The following is a 24136-nucleotide window of genomic DNA, read 5'->3' on the forward strand; positions in this document are numbered from 1 at the left end:
CTCTCTCATTCTTTCCCGCCTTGATTACTGCAACTCTGTCCTCTCTGGTCTCCCCACCTGCCGCCTAGCTCCTTTACAATCCATAATGAATGCCTCTGCCAGACTCATCTTCCTTACACGTCGCTCTTCATCTGCTGCGCCTCTCTGCCAATCCCTTCACTGGCTTCCTCTTGCCTCTAGGATCAAACACAAAACTCTCACTCTGACATACAAAGCCCTCAACTGCACTGCTCCCCCCTACATCTCCGACCTTGTCTCCAGATACTCTTCCTCCCGTCCCCTTCGCTCTTCTCATGACCTCCTACTCTCCTCCTCTCTTGTCACCTCATCACACTCCCGTTTACAGGACTTCTCCAGACTGGCTCCCATCTTATGGAACTCTCTGCCTCGCTCCACAAGACTCTCTTCAAGTTTTAAAAGCTTCAAGTGCTCCCTAAAAACTCTTCTGTTCAGGGACGCATACAACCTACGCTAACCTTTCCTAATACAAGTTCCTCTCCTCCACTGCAATCCCCTGAACCCTCTTAGCATGTAAGCCTAATAGTCCAGCTGTTAGTAGATCACCTTCTTAAGAGCTGACTACAACAGTGCAACTATTGGCAGGGCCCTCTACCCTATAATTGTTTTGTTGTACTCCCCCTTTGTTTATAGCGCTGCGGAATCTGTTGGCGCTCTACAAATAACCGATAATAATAATAATAATAAATAACAATATATATATATATATATATATATATATATATATATATATAGATATATATAGGAACATTGAAATATTTACAGTAAATGCACAGTGTAACACTTTATTAAATATGAATATTGCATAAATATGCTTTTACATGTTTCCATCTACTTGACTGCAAAGGACTCCAATGCACTTATAAATGTGTATGTTTTATATATATATATATATATATATATATATATATATATATATATATATATATATATATATATGTATGTGTTTATATGTGTATATGTGTCTGTAAATATATAAATGCATACTGTATGTACACATATATATACATGTATATATTAGACATCTATATGTATATATCTCTTTGTTAAATCCCTTTGTAGACACCTGATACCTCAAATTATTGAGCCCTTATATCTTTTGTATGCCCTATTTTTAAAAAAATATTTTTTATCAGATAGTGTTATTATGAGTGTGACTGTACTGTTAAATGTATTTTGATTTGTTTTGGGACACATTTTTGTCTTGCGTAACATTTAACCAGAGCTCTGAGGTTGCAGTAATGATTCTAGTGTAAATCACGGGTTCACATTTACTTTCAACTTGTAATACGAGCACTTCTTCCGACAGCTGCGATAAACCTGATATCGCTTGTGTGAAACAGCGTGCCACTCACAATCTGACCCATAGCGCATAGTGTCTTAAGGTTGACAGTTAAAGGACCATTAAATACAGTAGAATTGCATGACCAACAAATACATAATAAAAAGACAATGCAACAGCATTTCAAATAAAAAGCAGGGTTTTTTTTAAACAAGTTTAAAAATTTCTTACGTAGCCTAACCCCGTATCATGTGACAGCCATCACCCAATCACAGACTCACATACATATACGCTGTAAACTTTTGTACGTGCTCAGTGGGAGCTGAACTGTGCAAGATTTAATAATGGAAGTGTACTGTAAAGTTGTTGTTTTTTTATATGACATACTCTATCTGAATAATGAATGTTTCATTTTGATTTTAGTGTCACTTTAAGCTGTTGGAACAAGGAGGTCATCTTGTGGGAGGAGTTTGTTAGTCCAGGGGAATGAGTAATGTTTATGCAACTATTCTTAATTATTCTGCTATGCATAAAATACAAAAAGTGATTAAAATGTTTAATTTTATTGAGTACTTTATTGCAATGGCACAAGATTGCTATTCATTTTAGACTTTATATTGTGTATTTTATGTGTAGCAGGACTGTAGGGATGTTAATATAATGCATTCCTTGTTGTGTAAAATAAGCCTTGAAGTGTCATATTGGGCTGTATAAAGTGCTTTACATTTGTAAAACTCACTGATTTGTCTCAGCTTCAGTCAAAATATTTTAACTAATAATTTGATTTAACTAAATCAATATAAATCAATATATTACCAGCAGTGTTAGTTCTACAGAAGTGCAAATTCATCTGAACCTGAAACATTGTACCCCTGTTGTGGTGAGGTGAGAGGAAGGGAGAAAATAGCCCCTCCCTTTTGCTGTTCCTTTCACCTCGCCACACCAAAAAAGTACATAGTGAGGCCCCAGACCACATAGCCACACCCTATCTCCCAGCATTGCTCTTACCCCCAGCATTGCTATGACCCCCAGTCATACGATCGTCTGGGGTTGTCATGTTCCTTGTTCAGAGGAGAATTGCCTGGTATTTCGGGGCTGGACTGACCTTACTTGGCGGGATCAGACTGATATACTTCAGGAAAGTTTTCTTCTGTGAAAAGCACACTGGTCTAAAAGAGGCTGCTTCCGGGTGGTAAATCGCCATAGAACAAGCCACTGAGCTGTTGTTCGTTCCTGGTAGAGCGCTTCTCTCTTTGTATGCAAATTATTATGACCCCAGTCATACTGCCATACTACATAGCCACACCCCTAACATCAAGTTACAACCCCAGACCATCCAGCTCTGCTCAAGGAACAATAGGACATCTACCCATGATTACTCCACCCATGAAACATCTGACCCTCTCCCCATATATTTTCCTTACTCAGAATAAGCTTTGCCCCCATTAACTTGTTGCTGATGTATGATATATATTAACTTTATGGACAGACCATGTGTCAGAGCTGGGTTCCTCTGTATTAAATCTCACAATCCCCTGCAAGATGCACCATTAAATCCCAATAATTTGTAGAGCAGCATGATGCAGCTAGAAGAAAACATAATATTCAACCCTGATTTCCTTATGGGGATTATGAGCTAATAGTTTGATGTCTCAGAGACTTTTAATTAATCTAGGCCAGTGAGTGCTTGTTCTGAAAAAGCTTAGTGAAAATATACAAGTACTTACCTGCACTGTTTCCCAGGCCTTAATCTGCACTGTAATTCGGGTGATGCATTGGCGCCATAGCAGCAGGCGTCATTATCCTTTAAACCTACATCACATTCCTCTCCACTCTCTACTATTCGATTTCCACAAATTGGAAGACCACTCTCTAAAAACAAAAACGTAGAAAAACAGAATGTAAAGGCCCCTGTTAATACACATCTAGATTACGAGTTGAGCGTTATGACTCAAATAGCAATGTTTAGGGCCATAACGCATCATTTTACCTAACACAGGCATTACGAGTCTTGTCGGTATAGGTGTACAGCAAGCCTTTTAGCATGTAATGCAACTTCAGTACCGCACTCGAAAAAATTATGTTTTTTAATTGGGGAATTCCCATAGCGCTGGTATTACAAGTTTTTCTGGGAGGCTAAAAAGCGAGCGTTACACTCTAAAACGACAAGATCCATAACGGCATCTAAAGTCAGTAGTTATGAGTTTTACACTACAAAGCTGTAACATAAAACTCATAACTAAAGTGTTAAAAAGTACACTAAAACCCATAAACTACCTATTAACCCCTAAACCGAGGCCCTCCCGCATCGCAAACACTATAATAAATTTATTAACCCCTAATCTGACGCTCCCGACATCGCCGCCACTAATAACATTTATTAACCCCTATTCCGCCGCTCCCCGACATCGTCACCACTATACTAAAGTTTTAACCCCTAAACCGCCACCCTCCTGCATCGCAAACACTATTTAAATATTATTAACCCCTAATCTGCTGTCAGCCCACATCGCTCCACTATAATAAACCTATTAACCCCTAAACCGAAAGCCCCCACAACGAAATATAATAAATTAAAGTATTAACCCCTAAACCCGAAAGCCCCCCATATCGCAATAAACTAAATTAAACTAGTAACCCCTAAACCTAACGCCTCCCTAACGTTATATTAAAATTGCAATTTCCCTAGCTTAAATTAAATTTAAACTTACCTGTCAAATTAAAAAAACTAAGTTTAAACTAACAATTAAACTAATATAATTATTACACTAAAATTAAACTTACTACCAATTAAATAAACTAAACTACACATTAAAAAAATTCTAACACTACTCTAAAAATTACAAAGTATCTAATTACAAAAAAAGACTAAATTACAAAAAATAACAAATACTAAATTACGGAAAATAACAAACAAAATTGTCAAAAATAAAAAAGAATTACACCTAATCTAATAGCCCTATCAAAATAAAAAAAGCCCACCCAAAATAAAAAAAAACCTAACCTACAATAAACTACCAATGGCCCTTAAAAGGGCCTTTTGTTGGGCATTGCCCCAAAGATATTAGCTCTTACCTGTAAAAAAAAATACAAAGACCCCCCAACAGTAAAACCCACCACCCAACCATCCCCCCAAAATAAAAAACCTAAATCTAAAAAAACCTAAGCTACCCATTGCCCTGAAAAGGGCATTTGTATGTGCATTGCCCTTAAAAAGGGGATTTAGCTCTTTTGCTGCCCAAACCCTAATCTAAAAAAAAAACACCCAAAAAACCCTTAAAAAACCTAACACTAACCCCCGACGATCCATTTACAGTGTTTGAAGTCCCGCTTGAACGATCTTCATCCCGGCGGAGCTTCTATCTTCATCCTTCCAATAAGCCAATAGAATGCGAGGTCAATCCTATTGGCTGATTGGATCAGCCAATCAGATTGAACTTCAATCCGATTTGGATTTTTCCTACCTTAATTCCGATTGGCTGATAGGATTCTATCAGCCAATCGGAATTCAAGGGACGTCATCTTGGATGACGTCATTTAAAGGAACCTTCATTCGTCGTTAGGACTTCGTTTGAAGAGGATGGCTCCGCGTCGGCTGGATTGAAGATGGATCCGCTCCGCTCCGAAAGGATGAAGATAGAAGATGCCGCCTGGATGAAGCCTTCTGCCGTCTGGAGGACCTCTTCTGCCCCGATTGGATGAAGACTTCGGACCCTCAGGAGGACCACTTGTGCCTGGCTGGCTGAAGACGGCTCAAGGTGGGGTGATCTTCAGGGGGTTAGTGTTAGGTTTTTTTAAGGGGGGATTGGGTGGGTTTTAGAGTAGGGGTGTGTGAGTGGTCGGTTGTAATGTTGGGGGGGGTATTGTATTCTTTTTTTTACAGGTAAAAGAGCTGATTACTTTGGGGCAATGCCCCGCAAAAGGCCCTTTTAAGGGCTATTTGTAATTTAGTATAGGGTAGGGAAATTGTTTAATTTTTTTTTTTATTATTAGGGGGATTAGATTAGGTGTAATTAGTTTAAAATTCTTGTAATTCTTTTTTTTCTGTAATTTAGTGTGTTTTTTCGTAATTTAGTTTATTTAATTTAATTGTAATTAATTGTAGGTAGTTTAGGTAATTAGTTTAATGATAGTGTAGTGTTAGGTGTAATTGTAACTTAGGTTAGGATTTATTTTACAGGTAATTTTGTACTTATTTTAGCTAGGTAGTTATTAAATAGTTAATAACTATTTAATAACTATTGTACCTAGTTAAAATAAATACAAAGTTGCCTGTAAAATAAAAATAAACCCTAAGCTAGATACAATGTAACTATTAGTTATATTGTAGCTAGCTTAGGGTTTATTTTATCGGTAAGTATTTAGTTTTAAATAGGATTAATTTATTTAAATATGTTAAATTAATTTCGTTTAATTTAAATTATATTTAAGTTAGGGGGGGTTAGGGTTAGGGTTAGACTTAGGTTTAGGGGTTAATAACTTTATTATAGTGGCGGCGACGTTGGCGGTGGCAGATTAGGGGTTAATAAATTTAATATAGTTGCGACGACGTTGGGGGGGGCAGATTAGGGGTTAATAACTATAATGTAGGTGTCGGCGATGTTGGGGGCAGCAGATTAGGGATTCATAAGTATAATGTAGGTGGCGGCGGGGTCCGGAGCGGCAGATTAGGGGTTAATAAGTATAAGATTAGGGGTGTTTAGACTCGGGGTTCATGTTAGGGTGTTAGGTGTAGGCATATTTTTTATTTTCCCATAGGAAACAATGGGGCTGCGTTAGGAGCTGAACGCTGCTTTTTTGCAGGTGTTAGTTTTTTTTTCAGCCCACTCAGCCCCATTGTTTCCTATGGGGAAATCGTGCACGAGCACATTTTGCCAGCTTACCACTACCGTATGCAACGCTGATATCGAGGTGAGATGTGGAGCTAAATTTTGCTCAACGCTCACTTTTCTGAGGCTAACGCCAGCTTGCAGAAAACTCGTAATACCAGCGTTGTTTAAAGGGAGCGGTAAGAAAAAAAGGCTTGTTAGCACCGCACAGCCTTACCGACAAAACTCGTGATCTAGCCGCTTGTGTTGTATTTTGAGGTCAGTGTGTATTAATTAACACAGACTTGAGAAATGAAGGCTGTCCATCCTAAATACAAGGCAGACCTGGGTCTCCATCACCGCAGGGGTCTATGATCAGCTAGGATGTATATCAGGGCAATTTAAGTTAGAGATATTCATCTGAGAAGATCATAGAACAATTGCTCTTTTGAAGTGTGTATTGCAAGACATCCTGGCCTGTAATGTGTATTCAAATAGCAACTGGTTTGAGTCAAATCCTGACTTCAGAACTGTAATACAAAGATGTGTGACATCACAGTACAAAACTTATATTTAAAATAGCTTCATATATAGATGAATTAATCTTTATATATTACAAAGTTATTTTACATTTTACATGACATAACTGTCCCTAATTGGCCACAGCAGAAATGGTAACCTAAGTTACAACATGGCAGCTCCTATTGATTTATAGACACTAAAACTTTACACTTATCTTGTCAATATGTAAACAGCTAATTAAACTTTAATAAATACATCTACATGTTATTCTCAGACTAATCTTTTTTTTTAATTAATCATTCTACTTAGCATTTATTTAGTGTTTAATGTCCCTTTAAGGGCCATTGATGTTAATTATACAAATAACATGCTGAAAACAGTTCCTATTGGCATTCTATAACACCCATTAAAAATCTGTGAATATCACAGACTGTTCTCATCCAATAGCAGCTCACAGAATAAAGAGCCTTTTCATATTTATTTTATTTCAGGTTCATTCCCAATCACATGAACTCTTACTCTGAAATCACATAAAACACTAAAGATTATCACATAGAGTAAAATCCATATATATTAATTTACCCAAATAACACACTGACAACAGTTCTAAGTGCTCCATGCCCCCCATTCAAGATCTGTGAACGTCACAGAATTGTCTCATCCAGAATAATGAAACTTTACATAATTATTTTATTTCAATTCAATTGTATGCACTCTCACTCTAACTCTAACTCTGAAATCACATAAAAAAGCTCTAAAGGTCACATCTTAAAATTTAGAACAGAAATCAGTAAAATATACAATTCAGAAGTGATGCTAATAGCAGTGTGCTGGGTCCTCTATGTCTCCCAGATAGACTGATTTTGCCATTTTATAACTTATTCCTTCCCTCCTATACAGAAAAAGCTCAAAAATGGAAGCTGTTCAAAAGCAAATATAAATATAATGGTAAAATGTATAAATTGTTTGAATCTGGGAATTTCAAAATGAATTACGCTGTCTCCTAAACTACAGTATCTGAATGCAGAATAAGTGTAGTTTTAAATATGTTTGCAAGCAAACTCTATGTGTCCATGATTTTCACTGCTCAGTTGCACTTAAAGTATGCACAACATGGGCTGTGATTCTTTTTGTAAGTTTTACATATTTCAGTTTGTTTGAGTTAGAACTGTATGGTTCCCTCTATGCTATCTACTCACTGCAATGTATTCTCCTCCCATTTGTTCCCTTACTGTCATGATTCTTATACTTAAAGGGACACTGAACCCAATTTTTTTTTGTGATTCAGATAGTGCATGCAATTTTTAAGCAACTTTCTAATGTACTCCTATTATCAAATTTTCTTCGTTCTCTTGCTATCTTTATTTGAAAAAGAAGGCATCTAAGCTATTTTTTGGTTTAGACCCTGGGCAGCACCTGTTTATTGGTGGGTGAATTTATCCACCAATCAGCAAGAACAACCCAGGTTGTTCACCAACAATGCATCTAAACGTAAATTCTTGATTTTCAAATAAAGATACCAAGAGAATGAAGAAAATGTGATAATAGGAGTAAATTAGAACGTTGCTAAAAATTGCATGCTCTGTCTGAATCATCAAAAAGAAAAAAATTGGGGGGCGGAGTTACCCAGCAACCAAGATGGCCGCGTAGTCTGAGAGCTCCGGGTATGCAGTCACTAAAATAGCCCTGAAGGAAAGTGTAAATGTTACCAGCACCAAATACTCCCCAAAAAGTCTCTATGCATACATATGTCTCAGTAAATAATCACCGATATCACAAAATATACTCGGTGTAACAAAGCTGACTTAGTCCGCTCCTTCACCACTCACCTGCGCTTCAGGGATCAAAAGATGACGTACTCAGTAGACACAGCCTTATCTCCCCATACCTGCAGAGCTCTCCGGCTATATACTTTACCACTGTCCGCTGTTATGTTCTTGGACGTGGGCTGCAGATCACACTGCTCAGCTTGGTTGCGCTCCGTCTTCCTGGTATCGGGGAATCTCGGCGTCTGACGTCACAGGATCAGTTCCCCCGGCATTCCGGTTCTCGCGAGAGGTGAGTGGACTATGCTTCCAGGAAATAACGTCTTCACCTCCGTGCAAATCCTTCGTTTCAATAAATCAATAGGCAAAAAGGGATAAAGGATGCACCGGCAGTCGATCAGGCATGTTAAGAAAGATTTATTGGAAGAAAATTTAAAAGTTCATAAATGTACAATACTTTCTAGGACAAGTGTGAGGGGTTTGTTCCACCCCAAGGACTGCTTGCTGACGCGTTTCGGCTCCACAGGCCGTAATCGTAGCTGCAGTCACTTGCTCCAATGGTCCTTAAGTACCATTTGGAGCCAGCTAATAGGTTAAAATCAGTTACACCCTTTTTTACCTGTGGTGGAACAAATACTACCCTTAAAGTCTGTATTTGACAAATATGGACATAATTAGACAATATGTATATGTACATACAAAAATCTTAATACTGTATGACTCACAAAATTTCATGTTATAAATTGCCCATTTGCCCACATTAACATAATAAAGTTTGTACAGTTGATTGCAAGTATAAATACATCCCAGTACATTTCAAGATATCACAGTCAAATGAAAAAGCTTCACTGAAATCACATTATGTGTAATTAAACTAAACTAGAAAAATTGATTGATATAATCCCTAATTAATGTGAAAACATATATACAGGAGTCAATCTAATCTAGATAAATTTAAAAACAACTTGAAAATATGTTTCATTTAGCTGCAACATTGCTTCTAACCCAGTAATTTACAAAATATGAAGTCATAATAGATAGCTATCTATACACAGTGGGCTAATGCAAATTAGCAACAAGATCAAGATCTATATCTAAGGAGAGCTCTCAAACATCTATAATTTGTATTATGTATTAAAATGTATGTTAGGTGGAGTGAATACCATAACCCAAAAACTTTTTTTACTCCCAAAAATTAATAAGGTCAAACTCCGAATTAAGACCATGGGGAACTCTGGTTTTGAGCCTATGTATCCAGTATGCTTCCCTTTTTTAAGCTGATGGGCATGTTACTGGAATTTAAAACTAAATTGTTGTCCATAACTTCCAATGAAATTGATGTTTTGCAATTAGAGTTACATTCACGTAGCCAAGAATTGTTATTCAGCAAGTTTGATTGTATTCTCCGGGAATCTGTGTCAAAAACAAAATCTTTGATCATGGATATAAAACATGATAAGTTTTTGAGAGATTCTGTGGATTATGAAACAAACAAGGTATATATTTGGAATAAAAAACAAAGGTCCTTTTATAAGAAAGAGAATGATCAAAAAAGGTTCCCTAAAGAGAATAAGAAAAACAATATCAAAAATAAAAATAGGAACAAGAATAACAAATCTTAAAAAGTGACCTTTAATGACAGCGAGGTAGAATCTTCAGGGGAATATTCAACCTCAGGAGATGAAACTGAGACAGAGCCAGCATCAGAACAAAATTTGGCCACTACGAGTAGGGACACACAGTCCAAACACAGCCCACAAGCTAGTAATGATCCAGTGAATGGGGATTTAAGAGGGGCAGCTTGCTCAGAATTAGCTCAGATTTTTTCCAGACCCCAAAAAGAATCAGAAGGAGGGGAGGAATAAGACCAGAAAAGGGAATATTGAAAGAGCAGGGACTACCACCTCGACGGGGGAGGTCCCAAACAAAATACAATTAAACTCTGTAATTAACTTATCTTCACAGGAACTAAGTGATGTGGATTTAAAGGTTTTGAGCTATGGTTTAAACTTTGTTCCAGCTGAAAACTTCAACCTTTTCCAGACACTTGTTGATGTGAATAAGTTAATTAGAAATCTCACTATTAAAAAACATTTCAACACACATCCAGATACATTTCAGTCAGATGTCATTAGTAGGGACACACTACCTACCACAACACACATGCCTTTGACTTTTCAAGAACAAAGTGATGTACAGTCCTTAGAAGCTCTATTTGAAGAGGGTTCAACAGTAGTCAACCAACAAGACATCATATACATTGAGAAAGGCCCTTCCATATCTAAGCCTTCCAAATTTTACCCCATTCAATCGAGGGGAAATATTTTGGAAAAATTCCAGAAAAGGGTGGAATCAGATTTAACCAAATTGTCATATACAGTCGAGGCGACAAAGTACTCCAACTTAACCAAATCTGAATCTGTTTCACTCAAAAATTTGCAAAATAACAAGAAGTTGGTTATACGCTCTGATGATAAGGGGGGGTCTGTGGTGGTAATGGACAAATAATTTTTTGTCCAGGAATCATTACGACAGCTCACAGACCATACACAATATCAAACTCTGGAATTTAACCCTACCAGTTGTTTTAAGTATGAACTTAGTCATCTGATAGATGAAGGCTATGAAGCTGGTTTCATAGATGAACACACTAGTTCTTTCCTTACAGTCACATATCCGATAATACCGATATTTAATTTTTTACCCAAGGTTCACAAATCCTTAGTGGAAGTCAAGGGCAGACCCATCATTAGTGGGATAGGTTCTTTAATAGAACCATTATCCCAATGGTTGGACGAAATCCTACAACCATTGGTGAAGGAAATGCCCAGTTATCTTTATGATACTAAACAGTTGTTGGTGGAGATGGATGAGATACAGTGGGAAAAGGAATATGGGTGGCTCACAATAGATGTCACCTCACTGTACTCGTCCATCCCTCACAGCAAGGGTTTGGAAGCATTAAGCTTTTTCTTGGAAAGGTATACCACGTATGATCAGGGATTTCGTTTATATATACTACGCATCACTCAATTTTTACTCACCCATAATATGTTTCTTTTTGAAGGTGTCCATTACTTGCAGAGATGTGGGACAGCTATGGGGGCAAAGTTTGCCCCCTCCTATGCCAACCTATTTCTGGGTTGGTGGGAGCTGTCCCACGTCTATGCAATTGATGGGCACTGGAGGAAGAAAATTGTATATTATAAACGATATATAGATGACCTGTTGGTCATCTGGAGGGGTAGTGAGACTGAGGCCACTGATTTTGTCAAGGTTTTAAATACCAATGATTTAGGCATCAAGTTTACACACGAGTTTAACACAGATAATATTAACTATTTGGATGTGAATTTATCAGGTACGGACCAAGGACAAATTGTAACAAAAATATACAGGAAACCCATAGCGGGGAATACTCTTCTCCACGCCCACAGTAGTCACCCTAAAAGGGTATTTAAGTCTGTCTTAAATGGGCAGTTCATACGACTGAAAAGAAACTGCTCCTTGGATGCAGAATTTAAAAGTCAGGCTGTGGACCTGGAGGAGAGATTTCTGAAAAGGGGATATAAACGGAAGGAAATTACAATGTCCAAAGACAGAATTTCAGGGATGGATAGGAGAGAATTGTTGAAAGTGAAAGAAAAAAACAAAACCAGATTTGAAGGTGTTACATTTATAACACAATACAGCCAGTAGTATCATCAATACATTTCATTGGAAGTTATGAACAACAATTTAGTTTTAAATTCCAGTAACATGCCCATCAGCTTAAAAAAGGGAAGCATACTGGATACATAGGCTCAAAACCAGAGTTCCCCATGGTCTTAATTCGGAGTTTGACCTTATTAATTTTTGGGAGTAAAAAAAGTTTTTGGGTTATGGTATTCACTCCACCTAACATACATTTTAATACATAATACAAATTATAGATGTTTGAGAGCTCTCCTTAGATATAGATCTTGTTGCTAATTTGCATTAGCCCACTGTGTATAGATAGCTATCTATTATGACTTCATATTTTGTAAATTACTGGGTTAGAAGCAATGTTGCAGCTAAATGAAACATATTTTCAAGTTGTTTTTAAATTTATCTAGATTAGATTGACTCCTGTATATATGTTTTCACATTAATTAGGGATTATATCAATCAATTTTTCTAGTTTAGTTTAATTACACATAATGTGATTTCAGTGAAGCTTTTTCATTTGACTGTGATATCTTGAAATGTACTGGGATGTATTTATACTTGCAATCAACTGTACAAACTTTATTATGTTAATGTGGGCAAATGGGCAATTTATAACATGAAATTTTGTGAGTCATACAGTATTAAGATTTTTGTATGTACATATACATATTGTCTAATTATGTCCATATTTGTCAAATACAGACTTTAAGGGTAGTATTTGTTCCACCACAGGTAAAAAAGGGTGTAACTGATTTTAACCTATTAGCTGGCTCCAAATGGTACTTAAGGACCATTGGAGCAAGTGACTGCAGCTACGATTACGGCCTGTGGAGCCGAAACGCATCAGCAAGCAGTCCTTGGGGTGGAACAAACCCCTCACACTTGTCCTAGAAAGTATTGTCCATTTATGAACTTTTATATTTTCTTCCAATAAATCTTTCTTAACACACCTGATCGACTGCCGGTGCATCCTTTATCCCTTTTTGACTAAAATAGCCCTATTAAGTATATAAACCCCGAACACAAGTGTTGTGTCTAACGGGTAATTGTATAAGAAGACGACTGAGTCTTGCTGAGCACAGTACTAATCTGATAAGTGTCTGTCACATATTGAGGCGCCATCTTGGGGGATTGTGTGCTACAATCCTGCATGGAGACCCAAATGCTGTACACGGATTTGAGAAAACTACTGGAAGAACATGGGAGGCGGCTGTGTGAGAGACTTGATGCCTTTCTGGTCACAATGCAAGAGGCGCGAACACATTATAATACAGACACGGAGGAGGATGGTGGAGTAAGAGAGGCACAGTGTACCACATCGCCTGCGGATCCCCAGACGCGCCCTACTTTGCCGGTACCGGCGGGGGTGATCCTCAGAGTGGACATTTACTCACCCTCTGCCGCCGCAGGTGATTTCCGCTGGTGGGAAGAAATAAAACTTGATCACTCGCACATTGAGAAGGGAACGGAGGAATTCTGCAGCGCCCACATGCTATCAAGCACACTTCCCCCTGTCACTACACTTGTGAGCTTCTTACGGCCACTCGGCGGGGAACGCTGCCTGAGCCCTCTGATGTACCGGACTCTCTACCTATACTCCCCTAGCGATCTCTGCACTGTTTGGCCTCGCTTGGAGGCAGATGGCTTTACCCGCATGCAGACAGGCTAAGCGGACGCTACAGGCAGGACCTATGGGCATTTGAACAATTATTGACATGGTGAGAGACTATAACGATACGCTTGTGTTTGAAGGTGCCTTACCTACTGTGGTCTAACACCCACTGTACTTATGAAGACATAACGTCGGATCTCCAGTTAAGGACTGTCCCATACTCTCATGTATTAATTGGTGTATTGTGCTGTTTTTTTTTCTGTTTTTTTTTTTTTTTCTCTTATAGCCCATTCACCTGCTCACCCCATATTTTTGTATTCTCCTGTATGTCACCATTTTTTTTTTTTTTCCCCTGAGCCCATAAATATAAATATTAATATTTCGGCAGACCCATAATAATATGGTCACTTAGTGGGCATATGTACTTGATATACCCTTAGACGCAGTATATGGTATATTTTTCATGTTTCTTCTGTACTCTCTGTAGGACTGCTCTGTGATGTGTGTTTGGGATGTAGCCAGTTTTGCATGCTGAGAATAGCCCCATAGCCTACTATGAGCTAACTGGTCTTGAAAGGGGTCTTGGGCTGATTCAAACTGCAACTTCTAGCTATGCTGTAGCCCTATTGCTGGGTGACTAGTGTTAAGTGTAATAACTCAAAAGCGCCAACCAAATGCACATACTGTTTTCTTAATGCTTATCTATAGCGGAGGAGATTAATGAGTGCTAAGCGAATTTTATTACTTTTAGCTAACATTTCAGCCAACTATTATGCATAAATAGCCACGTGCTAGATTGAATGTACCTAGAGTCAATATTAAAGGCCTTCTTGAGGCTCCCGGCTACACATGAAATTAAAGGAGTTAGTTCGCCGGTCACCATTGCAGTCCCCTTCAGGAACTTTGCAGTTGCTAGACATATAGTAGAGCATACAACCTATCTAATAAAGGGTAAATCATTATCAGGCCTGGTTCCGCCCCCCCCCACACATTTGTGTGGCGAGGGAGATAGACTTTGTCCCCCATACCCCCTTTTGGCAGAGCGAAGTAGTCTCTGCTCTGTCCGTAGAGCCTTGGTCTAAGCTTATATTTATAGTAGTGTGAAGAGGGCTCATCGGATCTTATTAAGGATAGCTCCAGTATACACGCTCTTACGTGTCTTAACATCTGAAACTAGCCTATCCCTGCAATTTTCAATTGTTAACATAGCTTTTACCCTATATACCTACATACTAAGGTTTGAGAATTGAGACTAGGATGGTCAAGACTTAAGTGGATTCACATGCGACAGATGCAGGTGCTCTCATTGTTGAAACTCTTTAGTTGTGTCACTTTGTGCTTGTCATAGTAATAGTGAAATGAACAACTCTTTTGTCATTTATTTTAGAGCTTAGACCAACCCATGAAACCCATATTGGACCAACTTGTGTTATTATATTTCCTATAGTTCGCACATGTCATTATGTTACTAAGAGTTCTGTTTAATTCTTATTGTAGAAATCTAGTTGGGGTTAGGTTGAGTCTGCAGCTAACCCTGACTTCATAAGATGTTATTGTATGAATAATGTGTCTTCAACTATATGTTAGAATCCAGATCCCTTGAGTGGATCTCTGTTTCATTGAAGACGCTACGCAGATTTAGCAAAAAAAAAATGAGGTACAATGTTGTAGGGTAATGTTTGGAACCGACTAGAGGAGATGTGACCTCTTATTTAATAGTGATATTTGACTATGTAATCAATGTCTCTTCCATTGCTGTACGGGTGTTGTTGCCCTTCAACTTGTAATTGTTCTATGTATGTTTTCATTGCCTCAATAAAAATTTTAAGCAAAAAAAAAAAAAAAAAAAATGGGTAAAGTGTCCCTTTAAAGGACCCTGCAACCCAAAGTACTACTGCTTCAAAAAAAGTCCTCCACCAAAGAACATCCATTGCAACACTCTCACACAAACCTTTGCTCCCTCATCAAAAAGTAATCTTCTGTTTGTTTGTTTTTATTTTTGTATCATGTTTTGGATACTCTTGTTTTACCAAAAAAAATGACTTTTCTATTTTCAAAGATGTCAATCTTTATCTTCAGCCTTTTTATTTCATGACCCCTTTCAGACTTTCTTCTCAAGGCAGGGACAATGTGGGAGAAATCTTCTTGTTTTTTACTTTAAAGTCTCGATTGGTTAGGTAATTAATTAAAAAAAAATGAAATGTGAGGATTAAATGTCAGAACTGAGTTCTCCCTGGTTAAGATTATCAAAACATTTTAATATGTTTGTTAGAATCAATATGACCAGTGCATTAAAATATCTTGTGTATTATTTTAATGACCCATTTTACTGCACTGAGCATGATGTAATAATTAGATGACTTTGGATTTCCAGTTAGCTGTTTTGAGCTCTCAAATAATGAGGAAACAAACTAGTTTTTCATAGTTTGAAGGTATTTATAAAAAAATTATTGTCATTCAAAATGATTTATCACAGCTTTTACATTGGTTTGTGCTAGTAGGTGTTATGCAATCTATTGTTATGAATCTGGTATGTTTTATGGCACTAAATCATCCAAAAAGACGTCAAACTATTGGATCTTATGTTGTATTATGAAATGTTTTTACATAATGAATTCCATTTATACATAGCTATAAGATATTTCAAACAATATTATCTATATATATATTGTTTTACCGGATTTCTTTGTTTTCTGCAACTAAAAATTACTAAAATTAGATTACTAAGTGGCTGTTAATGCTAGATATGTTTGGGAACTATTTAACGTCAACAGTATTTAAAGGGACAGTTAACACTAAAATTGTTATTGTTTAAAAAGATAGATACTGCCTTTACTATTCATTCCCAAGCTTTGCACAAAGAAAATGTATATATTAATATACTTTATAATATATTAAACCTCTAGATTTCTGCATGTTTCTAAGCCACTACAGATAGCCTTTTATCACATGCTTTTTATTTTGCTTTTCACAACCGGATACTGCTAGTTCATATGGGCCATATAGATAACATTGTGCGCACGTCCATTGAGTTATTTAAGAATTAGCACAACACAGCACTAATTGACTAAAATGCAAGTCAATAGATAATAAATAAAAAGTCATGTGATCAGGGGGATATCAGAAGATGCTTAGATATAAGGTAATCAAAGAGGTAAAAAGTTTATTAAAGGGATAGTAAAGTCCAAATTAAACTTTCATGATTCATATAGGGCATGTGATTTTAAACAACTTTCTAATTTACTTTTATTATCAAATTTGCTTTGTTCTCTTGTTATTCTTAGTTGAAAGCTAAACCTAGTTAGGCTCATATGCTAATTTCTAAGCCCTTGAAGGCCTCCTCTTATCTGAATGCATTTGACAGTTTTTCACAGCTAGAGGGTGTTAGTTCATGTGTTTCATAAAGATAACATTGTGCTCACACACGTGGAGTTATTTAAGAGTCAGCACTAATTGCCTGAAATGCAAGTCTGTCAAAAGATCTGAGATAAGGAGGCAGTCAGCAGAAGCTTAGATACTAAGGCAATTACAGAGGTAAAAATTATTTTAATTTTTCAATAACAGTGTTGGTTATGTAAAACTGGGGAAGGTTAAATAAAGGGATTATCTATCTTTTTAAACAATAACATTTTTGGTGTAGACTGTCCTTTTAACCTCACAATACACAGCTATGCCAGATGTCTTATCTATGATTAGAAATATTGCTTATACATTGTTCTAATACTTATCTTTAACTACATTGACAATGTGCATATTTGCATATATTTTTCTTGTAAATGGTAACAGTACTGAGATTACTATCGTTTTCTTGGTTATGTAGACATATGTAAGTTCAAACTAAATAAGCATTTTGAAAATGTAATATATATATATTTTGCTACAAATGCGCTCATTCATAAGCAAAATTAAAACAATAGTTGGTGACAAGGGCATAAAAATTCTCTATAACAATACAAACCAACTGGGGGGGTTTATTACAGAAAAAAGTAAGCCATTCTACTTACCAGTAAAGCATTGATCTTTTTTCTTCCTCAAAAGATTTCCAATCATTTTAATTGAACAGGGAGAAAATTTATCATTGTTGTACTGAGTCCCGTCTGTAGCATAACGATACATCAAATAATTCCCATTACTATTTTCATTTATGATATGTGAACATTCGTCAGATCCGTCATGCTGAAATCATAAAACAAAAACAATGAATAAATTATTATTTATAGCAGATGTCAACTCATAGGTTGTTGTATACGTAGATCCAATATTTATTATAGCTATTGTCAAACATATTGGATATATATACATACTACACATACAGCACACATATACACATACACACACATCACTACACAATAACACAAAAACACATACTTTTTAATTCATGTGCACTTTTTCAGTTATAAAGTATGAGTTATGAGAGGGGTGAGAGAGTGAATGAGGGAGTCATATGGAGAGTAAAAGAGAGAGAGGTAGGGAGAGTAATAGAGGGTATGAGGAAGAGAAAGATTTGAGTCACTTAGATGAAAACATTAGAAAAGAAAGCAGCGTGTAAGGAATATTGGTGGAGAGCAAGTTGATGAATGAAAAACTTTAAAGGCTGCTTATAATAATATTAGCATTCAAAATGATTATTTGAGTTAAACAGTCAACAGTAGCAAACAATGGCTTATGGGCACAAATTGGGGATGTTGTATTATTTACAAAAATCAGTCTAGAGGACTGCAAAAAGGATACTGTTTAAGCACACTTATCATCCTCTTGATTATCCTTATATAGTGTGGTAGTTTATTAAAACACACAATTTTATTATTACTTTATTAAAAATGGGTGTATAATTAAAAACATTGTGGTGCTCATCACACGCTTGTGTACAAATCTTATATACAGTATGTAAGTATTTGTCTTGGATCTAATATGATCCCATGATGATCATATTTATTGGTATGTTTTTGAACTTATGTTTTGTACATGGTTTATACTTAGCAGCAGATCAGGTTCTGATAATCTATCCCTGAAATAATCAGGTTAGATTAATAGATAAGCATGCACTATTTTATATAGTCAGCATATGTATTATTCCAGGGGCGTATTAAGGCATAGGCCAACAAGGCCGGTGCCTAGGGCAGCAGATTTTTAAGGGGCAGCAGAATTTTGAGTCCCTAGGGCCACTCTACTGAACTCAGGGCCGGGTGGCTAAATCAACCAATTACAAATGACTTAAATGGCTGGCCCGGCTATTGCTTTCCTATGGGATTGTATGTGGGTGCGCATGACGTGGTGACAGTAGAGGCGGAGCTCACTTGCGCAGCCTGGCCTGGACTGAGAGGGAATGCGGTATTCTTCCTGGTTCCACTGCGTGATTGAGACTCACACAGACTACACAGTGCAGTGTGCACTACAACATGACCACTGTGAAAAAGCAAATGCCTTTCTCCCTTCAATACATCTTCATTAGGCATTAAAATACTTAAACGGATTAGTCACTAAATACTTGTACATTTACTGTTTGTTTATCTGTCATACATGCAAAGAATAAGTATTTATTGCTGAATCTATACAACTATGTGACCTAAAACACAACTGAAAATATGTTGTATGCATTTAATACATTCAGAAACAATACATGTATATACTTTATTATGATTGTATCATGTGACTTTATCTCCTAGGATACAATTCCTAAACCTATCATAACTACTGTTAAGTACTTTTAAAGGCCAGTTTGTATATTCATTACATATTTATCCAAGCAGATATTTTGCTTAAATAACTGTCAATCACCAAAGAAGATGTTTAAGGTTACACTACCTACTGACAAACTATTATACAGTGAAGGATATTTTTTTCTGATATAAACACTTTAATAATCTGACTTGCAAAATAATGTCTTAATATATACAGGGAGTGCAGAATTATTAGGCAAGTTGTATTTTTGAGGATTAATTTTATTATTGAACAACAACCATGTTCTCAATGAACCCAAAAAACTCATTAATATCAAAGCTGAATAGTTTTGGAAGTAGTTTTTAGTTTGTTTTTAGTTATAGCTATTTTAGGGGGATATCTGTGTGTGCAGGTGACTATTACTGTGCATAATTATTAGGCAACTTAACAAAAAACAAATATATACCCATTTCAATTATTTATTTTTACCAGTGAAACCAATATAACATCTCAACATTCACAAATATACATTTCTGACATTCAAAAACAAAACAAAAACAAATCAGTGACAATATAGCCACCTTTCTTTGCAAGGACACTCAAAAGCCTGCCATCCATGGATTCTGTCAGTGTTTTGATCTGTTCACCATGAACATTGCGTGCAGTAGCAACCACAGCCTCCCAGACACTGTTCAGAGAGGTGTACTGTTTTCCCTCCTTGTAAATCTCACATTTGATGATGGACCACAGGTTCTCAATGGGGTTCAGATCAGGTGAACACGGAGGCCATGTCATTAGATTTTCTTCTTTTATACCCTTTCTTGACAGCCACGCTGTGGAGTACTTGGACGCGTGTGATGGAGCATTGTCCTGCATGAAAATCATGTTTTTCTTGAAGGATGCAGACTTCTTCCTGTACCACTGCTTGAAGAAGGTGTCTTCCAGAAACTGGCAGTAGGACTGGGAGTTGAGCTTGACTCCATCCTCAACCCGAAAAGGCCCAACAAGCTCATCTTTGATGATACCAGCCCAAACCAGTACTCCACCTCCACCTTGCTGGCGTCTGAGTTGGACTGGAGCTCTCTGCCCTTTACCAATCCAGCCACGGGCCCATCCATCTGGCCCATCAAGACTCACTCTCATTTCATCAGTCCATAAAACCTTAGAAAAATCAGTCTTGAGATATTTCTTGGCCCAGTCTTGACGTTTCAGCTTGTGTGTCTTGTTCAGTGGTGATCGTCTTTCAGCCTTTCTTACCTTGGCCATGTCTCTGAGTATTGCACACCTTGTGCTTTTGGGCACTCCAGTGATGTTGCAGCTCTGAAATATGGCCAAACTGGTGGCAAGTGGCATCTTGGCAGCTGCACGCTTGACTTTTCTCAGTTCATGGGCAGTTATTTTGCGCCTTGGTTTTTCCACACGCTTCTTGCGACGCTGTTGACTATTTTGAATGAAACGCTTGATTGTTCGATGATCACGCTTCAGAAGCTTTGCAATTTTAAGAGTGCTGCATCCCTCTGCAAGATATCTCACTATTTTTGACTTTTCTGAGCCTGTCAAGTCCTTCTTTTGACCCATTTTGCCAAAGGAAAGGAAGTTGCCTAATAATTATGCACAACTGATATAGGGTGTTGATGTCATTAGACCACACCCCTTCTCATTACAGAGATTCACATCACCTAATATGCTTAATTGGTAGCAGGCTTTCGAGCCTATACAGCTTGGAGTAAGACAACATGCATAAAGAGGATGATGTGGTCAAAATACTCATTTGCCTAATAATTCTGCACACAGTGTATATATATATATATATATATATATATATATATATATATTATATATACTGTATATATATGTGTGTATGTGTGACCAGAGTGAATGCAAGCCCTGGTGAACATCTACTTAAAAAGAAATTATTTTTTTACACCCTGCCCCAAAAATATTATGTCTAAAAAAAGGCCTTAAACCTGGGGTGGGGGGTGGGGGGCAGCAGAATTTTGAGTGCCTAGGGCAGCACAAAACCTAAATACGCCCCTGTATTCTGATATGATGTGTCTCTTATATAGTTACACAGCAGCTTTGATTAATAATCTGTGTGGGTATTGCTCTGATTATTGTTAAGTTTCTGAGCAGTGATGTTTAGCTTTATTTGACCGCCACCTTAAATATTTCCTGAAATTCAATATCCGGTATTCATATGTGAGTGCTAATAGGTTATTTGCAGTCTGTACAGCTATAACTGTCTATTTTGATGCTCAATCTCACAGATATTCTCTGGTAAAATTAAAATTACCCTATTTTGGTTATTATATACGTGAGGTAGGAGAGTAACAAATTTACCTCCCCTAGTTCTTGAATATGGCTGTCTGTGTACTTATGAGTGAAGTCACTCCGTTGTTCTGAGACAGATTCATTTTTATAAAAGACTTTCACATGATTACAAATGCATCATTAGATCATTCTATGGCTTACTCACAGGAGATCCCAAGCTATGGCCCAATTCATGTGCAAGTGCTATATGGATTACTCTTGGTGGTAAGTATTGTCCATATTTTTGTATTGTTATAAGTCCAGTATTCAGTGTTGCCTCTCTATCAGAAATGTTTTTATGTTTGGAAAATTTAGAACATATGCCTCCATTATTTCCTGGAAAAAAAATAAAAATATATATTATTTAATAACTCATGCACCTATACACAGAATTGCTATGTTAAAAAAATCAAATTTTGCCCTGGCAAAAGAAACTCAATCCATTCATTTTGTTTTTCATACATTCACTAATACTCCTAGGTATTTAAAATGCAAACAACAAACATGAATGTAAATACAATGGGTGCAGGGACTATACTATGCAAATAGCTCTAAAGGACTACAACTGGCTGTTACAGTAGATAGATAGATAGATAGATAGATAGATAGATAGATAGATAGATAGATAGAATGGGGAGGCTGGTGGTTGAGTCAGTGATATTCAGGATGGAGTGTCAGCAAGTAGAGATGGAGCCATATCATTCTGGTGGTGGTGTTGGGGCAGGAAGTGAGCACAGATGGGAGCCGAGGGTATTAGGTGTGTATTAGCCTTGCTATGAAGTTCTTGTCAATCTGGGTCTTTTGTACGGCCCTAGAGAGCTCTGGGAGGTAGAGCAGATCAAGTACCTAATCCATGATAATCGCACAAAGATGCAGGACTTTGGGGAACTCTGAGATAATGGAACTGATGCTGTTCTCCTCACACCCAACCACCTACCAAATGTATATACACCTTTGACCCATTCCCAGTACAAGAGCTTCTCATATTATGCCATATGCTTTTATATCACTGTTAAAATATTTTGTATTACTAAAAAACACACACACACATATATATATATATATATAACAGTCAGCTTTATTTTTCACTGTGCAAGTGCAGTTCACAGCAATGTGTGTTTTACAACAACTAAACACACCCAAACCTACAAACAAAAACCTAGCTCAGTATGAGCTCTTACTGACATAGTTTTCATCCCTTACTAAATCAAGGAAAAACTAATCTTAACAAAACATGCTGTTTTTACCAACCTCACTCTAGCAGCTTTTCTTAGCTTAACGGCAATGTGTTACTCTCCCAGTCAGTAACACTCTGGAGGCTCTCTCTCCACCTAGCAGCTGGAGAATAAATTACCCTCATTTAATTAAACACAGGTAAGAAAATTATCTTCCTGATTCCTCACTTTCATCTATGTGTAAACTGAGGAGTGGAACACTGGCCCGCCCTCTCTACAATGTTCTACCCCAGGGACCCAAAAATACAGCCGCTTCATTCCTAACCACATTTTATACAACCAGGGATAGGCACGAGCCAAGGCTGTGGCGGACATTTTCAAAAATAATTAATAATTTACAATTAAAACTATTATTTTATAGTGCTGAATTTTATTATACAGATGCAGAAGATACACATCCAGTATATCACTCAGGCTTTATTTATTCCATAACTTATCACCCAATATTGCTAGAAGTCTCTTGACAAGCCACTAATTTTATTCACACTAAATATTTTCCCTTTCCTATTATTTAATCAGAAAGAAAAGATATACTAAGGTTATGATTTACAACCTTACTATATCTTTTCTTTCTATTTAAATACTACTTATAATAAACCTCAGGTGCTGGTTAAAGTGCTTTACCTTTGCATATAAAGCTCCAGGGACACAGTGGCAGCTTGCTTCTTGAATCTTCCCTTTCTCTCTGTCTCACTCAGAGTCATTTTCTGGTACTAAGCAGCATCATGTGGGAGTGCCAACAACCCTGTGAAACGTGCCGCCGCGTGTGTTAAGGAGGAGTCAAGACCAGTATTCATCTGTCTTACTCCTCCCTCCCCACAGCAAAATGGGTGGAGGACACTGCAAGGGCCAGTTATGGACACCAGTGTCCGTGTACGGACACCTTGCCTATCCCTGTATACAACACAATTCCCTCGGGTTTAGAAATCAAATACACATGTCAACATAGTAGAAGAAACATAAACCTGGTCACTCACAATTCCCTGTTCTCTGTCACACATCCTCTCCCCCCCAGCGCAGACCTATTGGGGTGAGCGGCCTCAGACTATAAACAATGAACTTGAGAAAGACCATCTGCATTACCTTGTTCTTTACCATCCCTGTGCTCTTAAGTATAATTAAAGGGTTGAAGACTTAGGAACCACCTGGTCACTCTGGCATTTTTCTCCTTGTTTTGCCTCATCCATGTTAATGGAGCATGGTCAGTAATTAGTTTAAACTTTCTCCCTAGC

General features: G+C 37.3%; 1 protein-coding gene across 3 annotated transcripts in view; it reads right to left on the reverse strand.

Annotated features, from left to right (window-relative positions):
- The window catches only part of LOC128644033 (disintegrin and metalloproteinase domain-containing protein 10-like), a 158642-nt gene that overhangs the window by 50315 nt on the left and 84191 nt on the right, over window positions 1-24136 (reverse strand). For all 3 annotated transcript variants that reach the window (XM_053696795.1, XM_053696796.1, XM_053696797.1), the window contains 3 exons: window positions 21836-22005; window positions 17703-17874; window positions 3028-3172 (listed from right to left, as the gene is read on the reverse strand). In XM_053696795.1, coding sequence (XP_053552770.1) covers window positions 3028-3172; window positions 17703-17874; window positions 21836-22005 — 487 coding nt within the window. The remainder of the gene's footprint in view (window positions 1-3027; window positions 3173-17702; window positions 17875-21835; window positions 22006-24136) is intronic.

The sequence above is a fragment of the Bombina bombina genome, unplaced genomic scaffold, assembly GCF_027579735.1.
Source record: "Bombina bombina isolate aBomBom1 unplaced genomic scaffold, aBomBom1.pri scaffold_656, whole genome shotgun sequence".
In the NCBI taxonomy this organism is placed as follows: domain Eukaryota; kingdom Metazoa; phylum Chordata; class Amphibia; order Anura; family Bombinatoridae; genus Bombina; species Bombina bombina.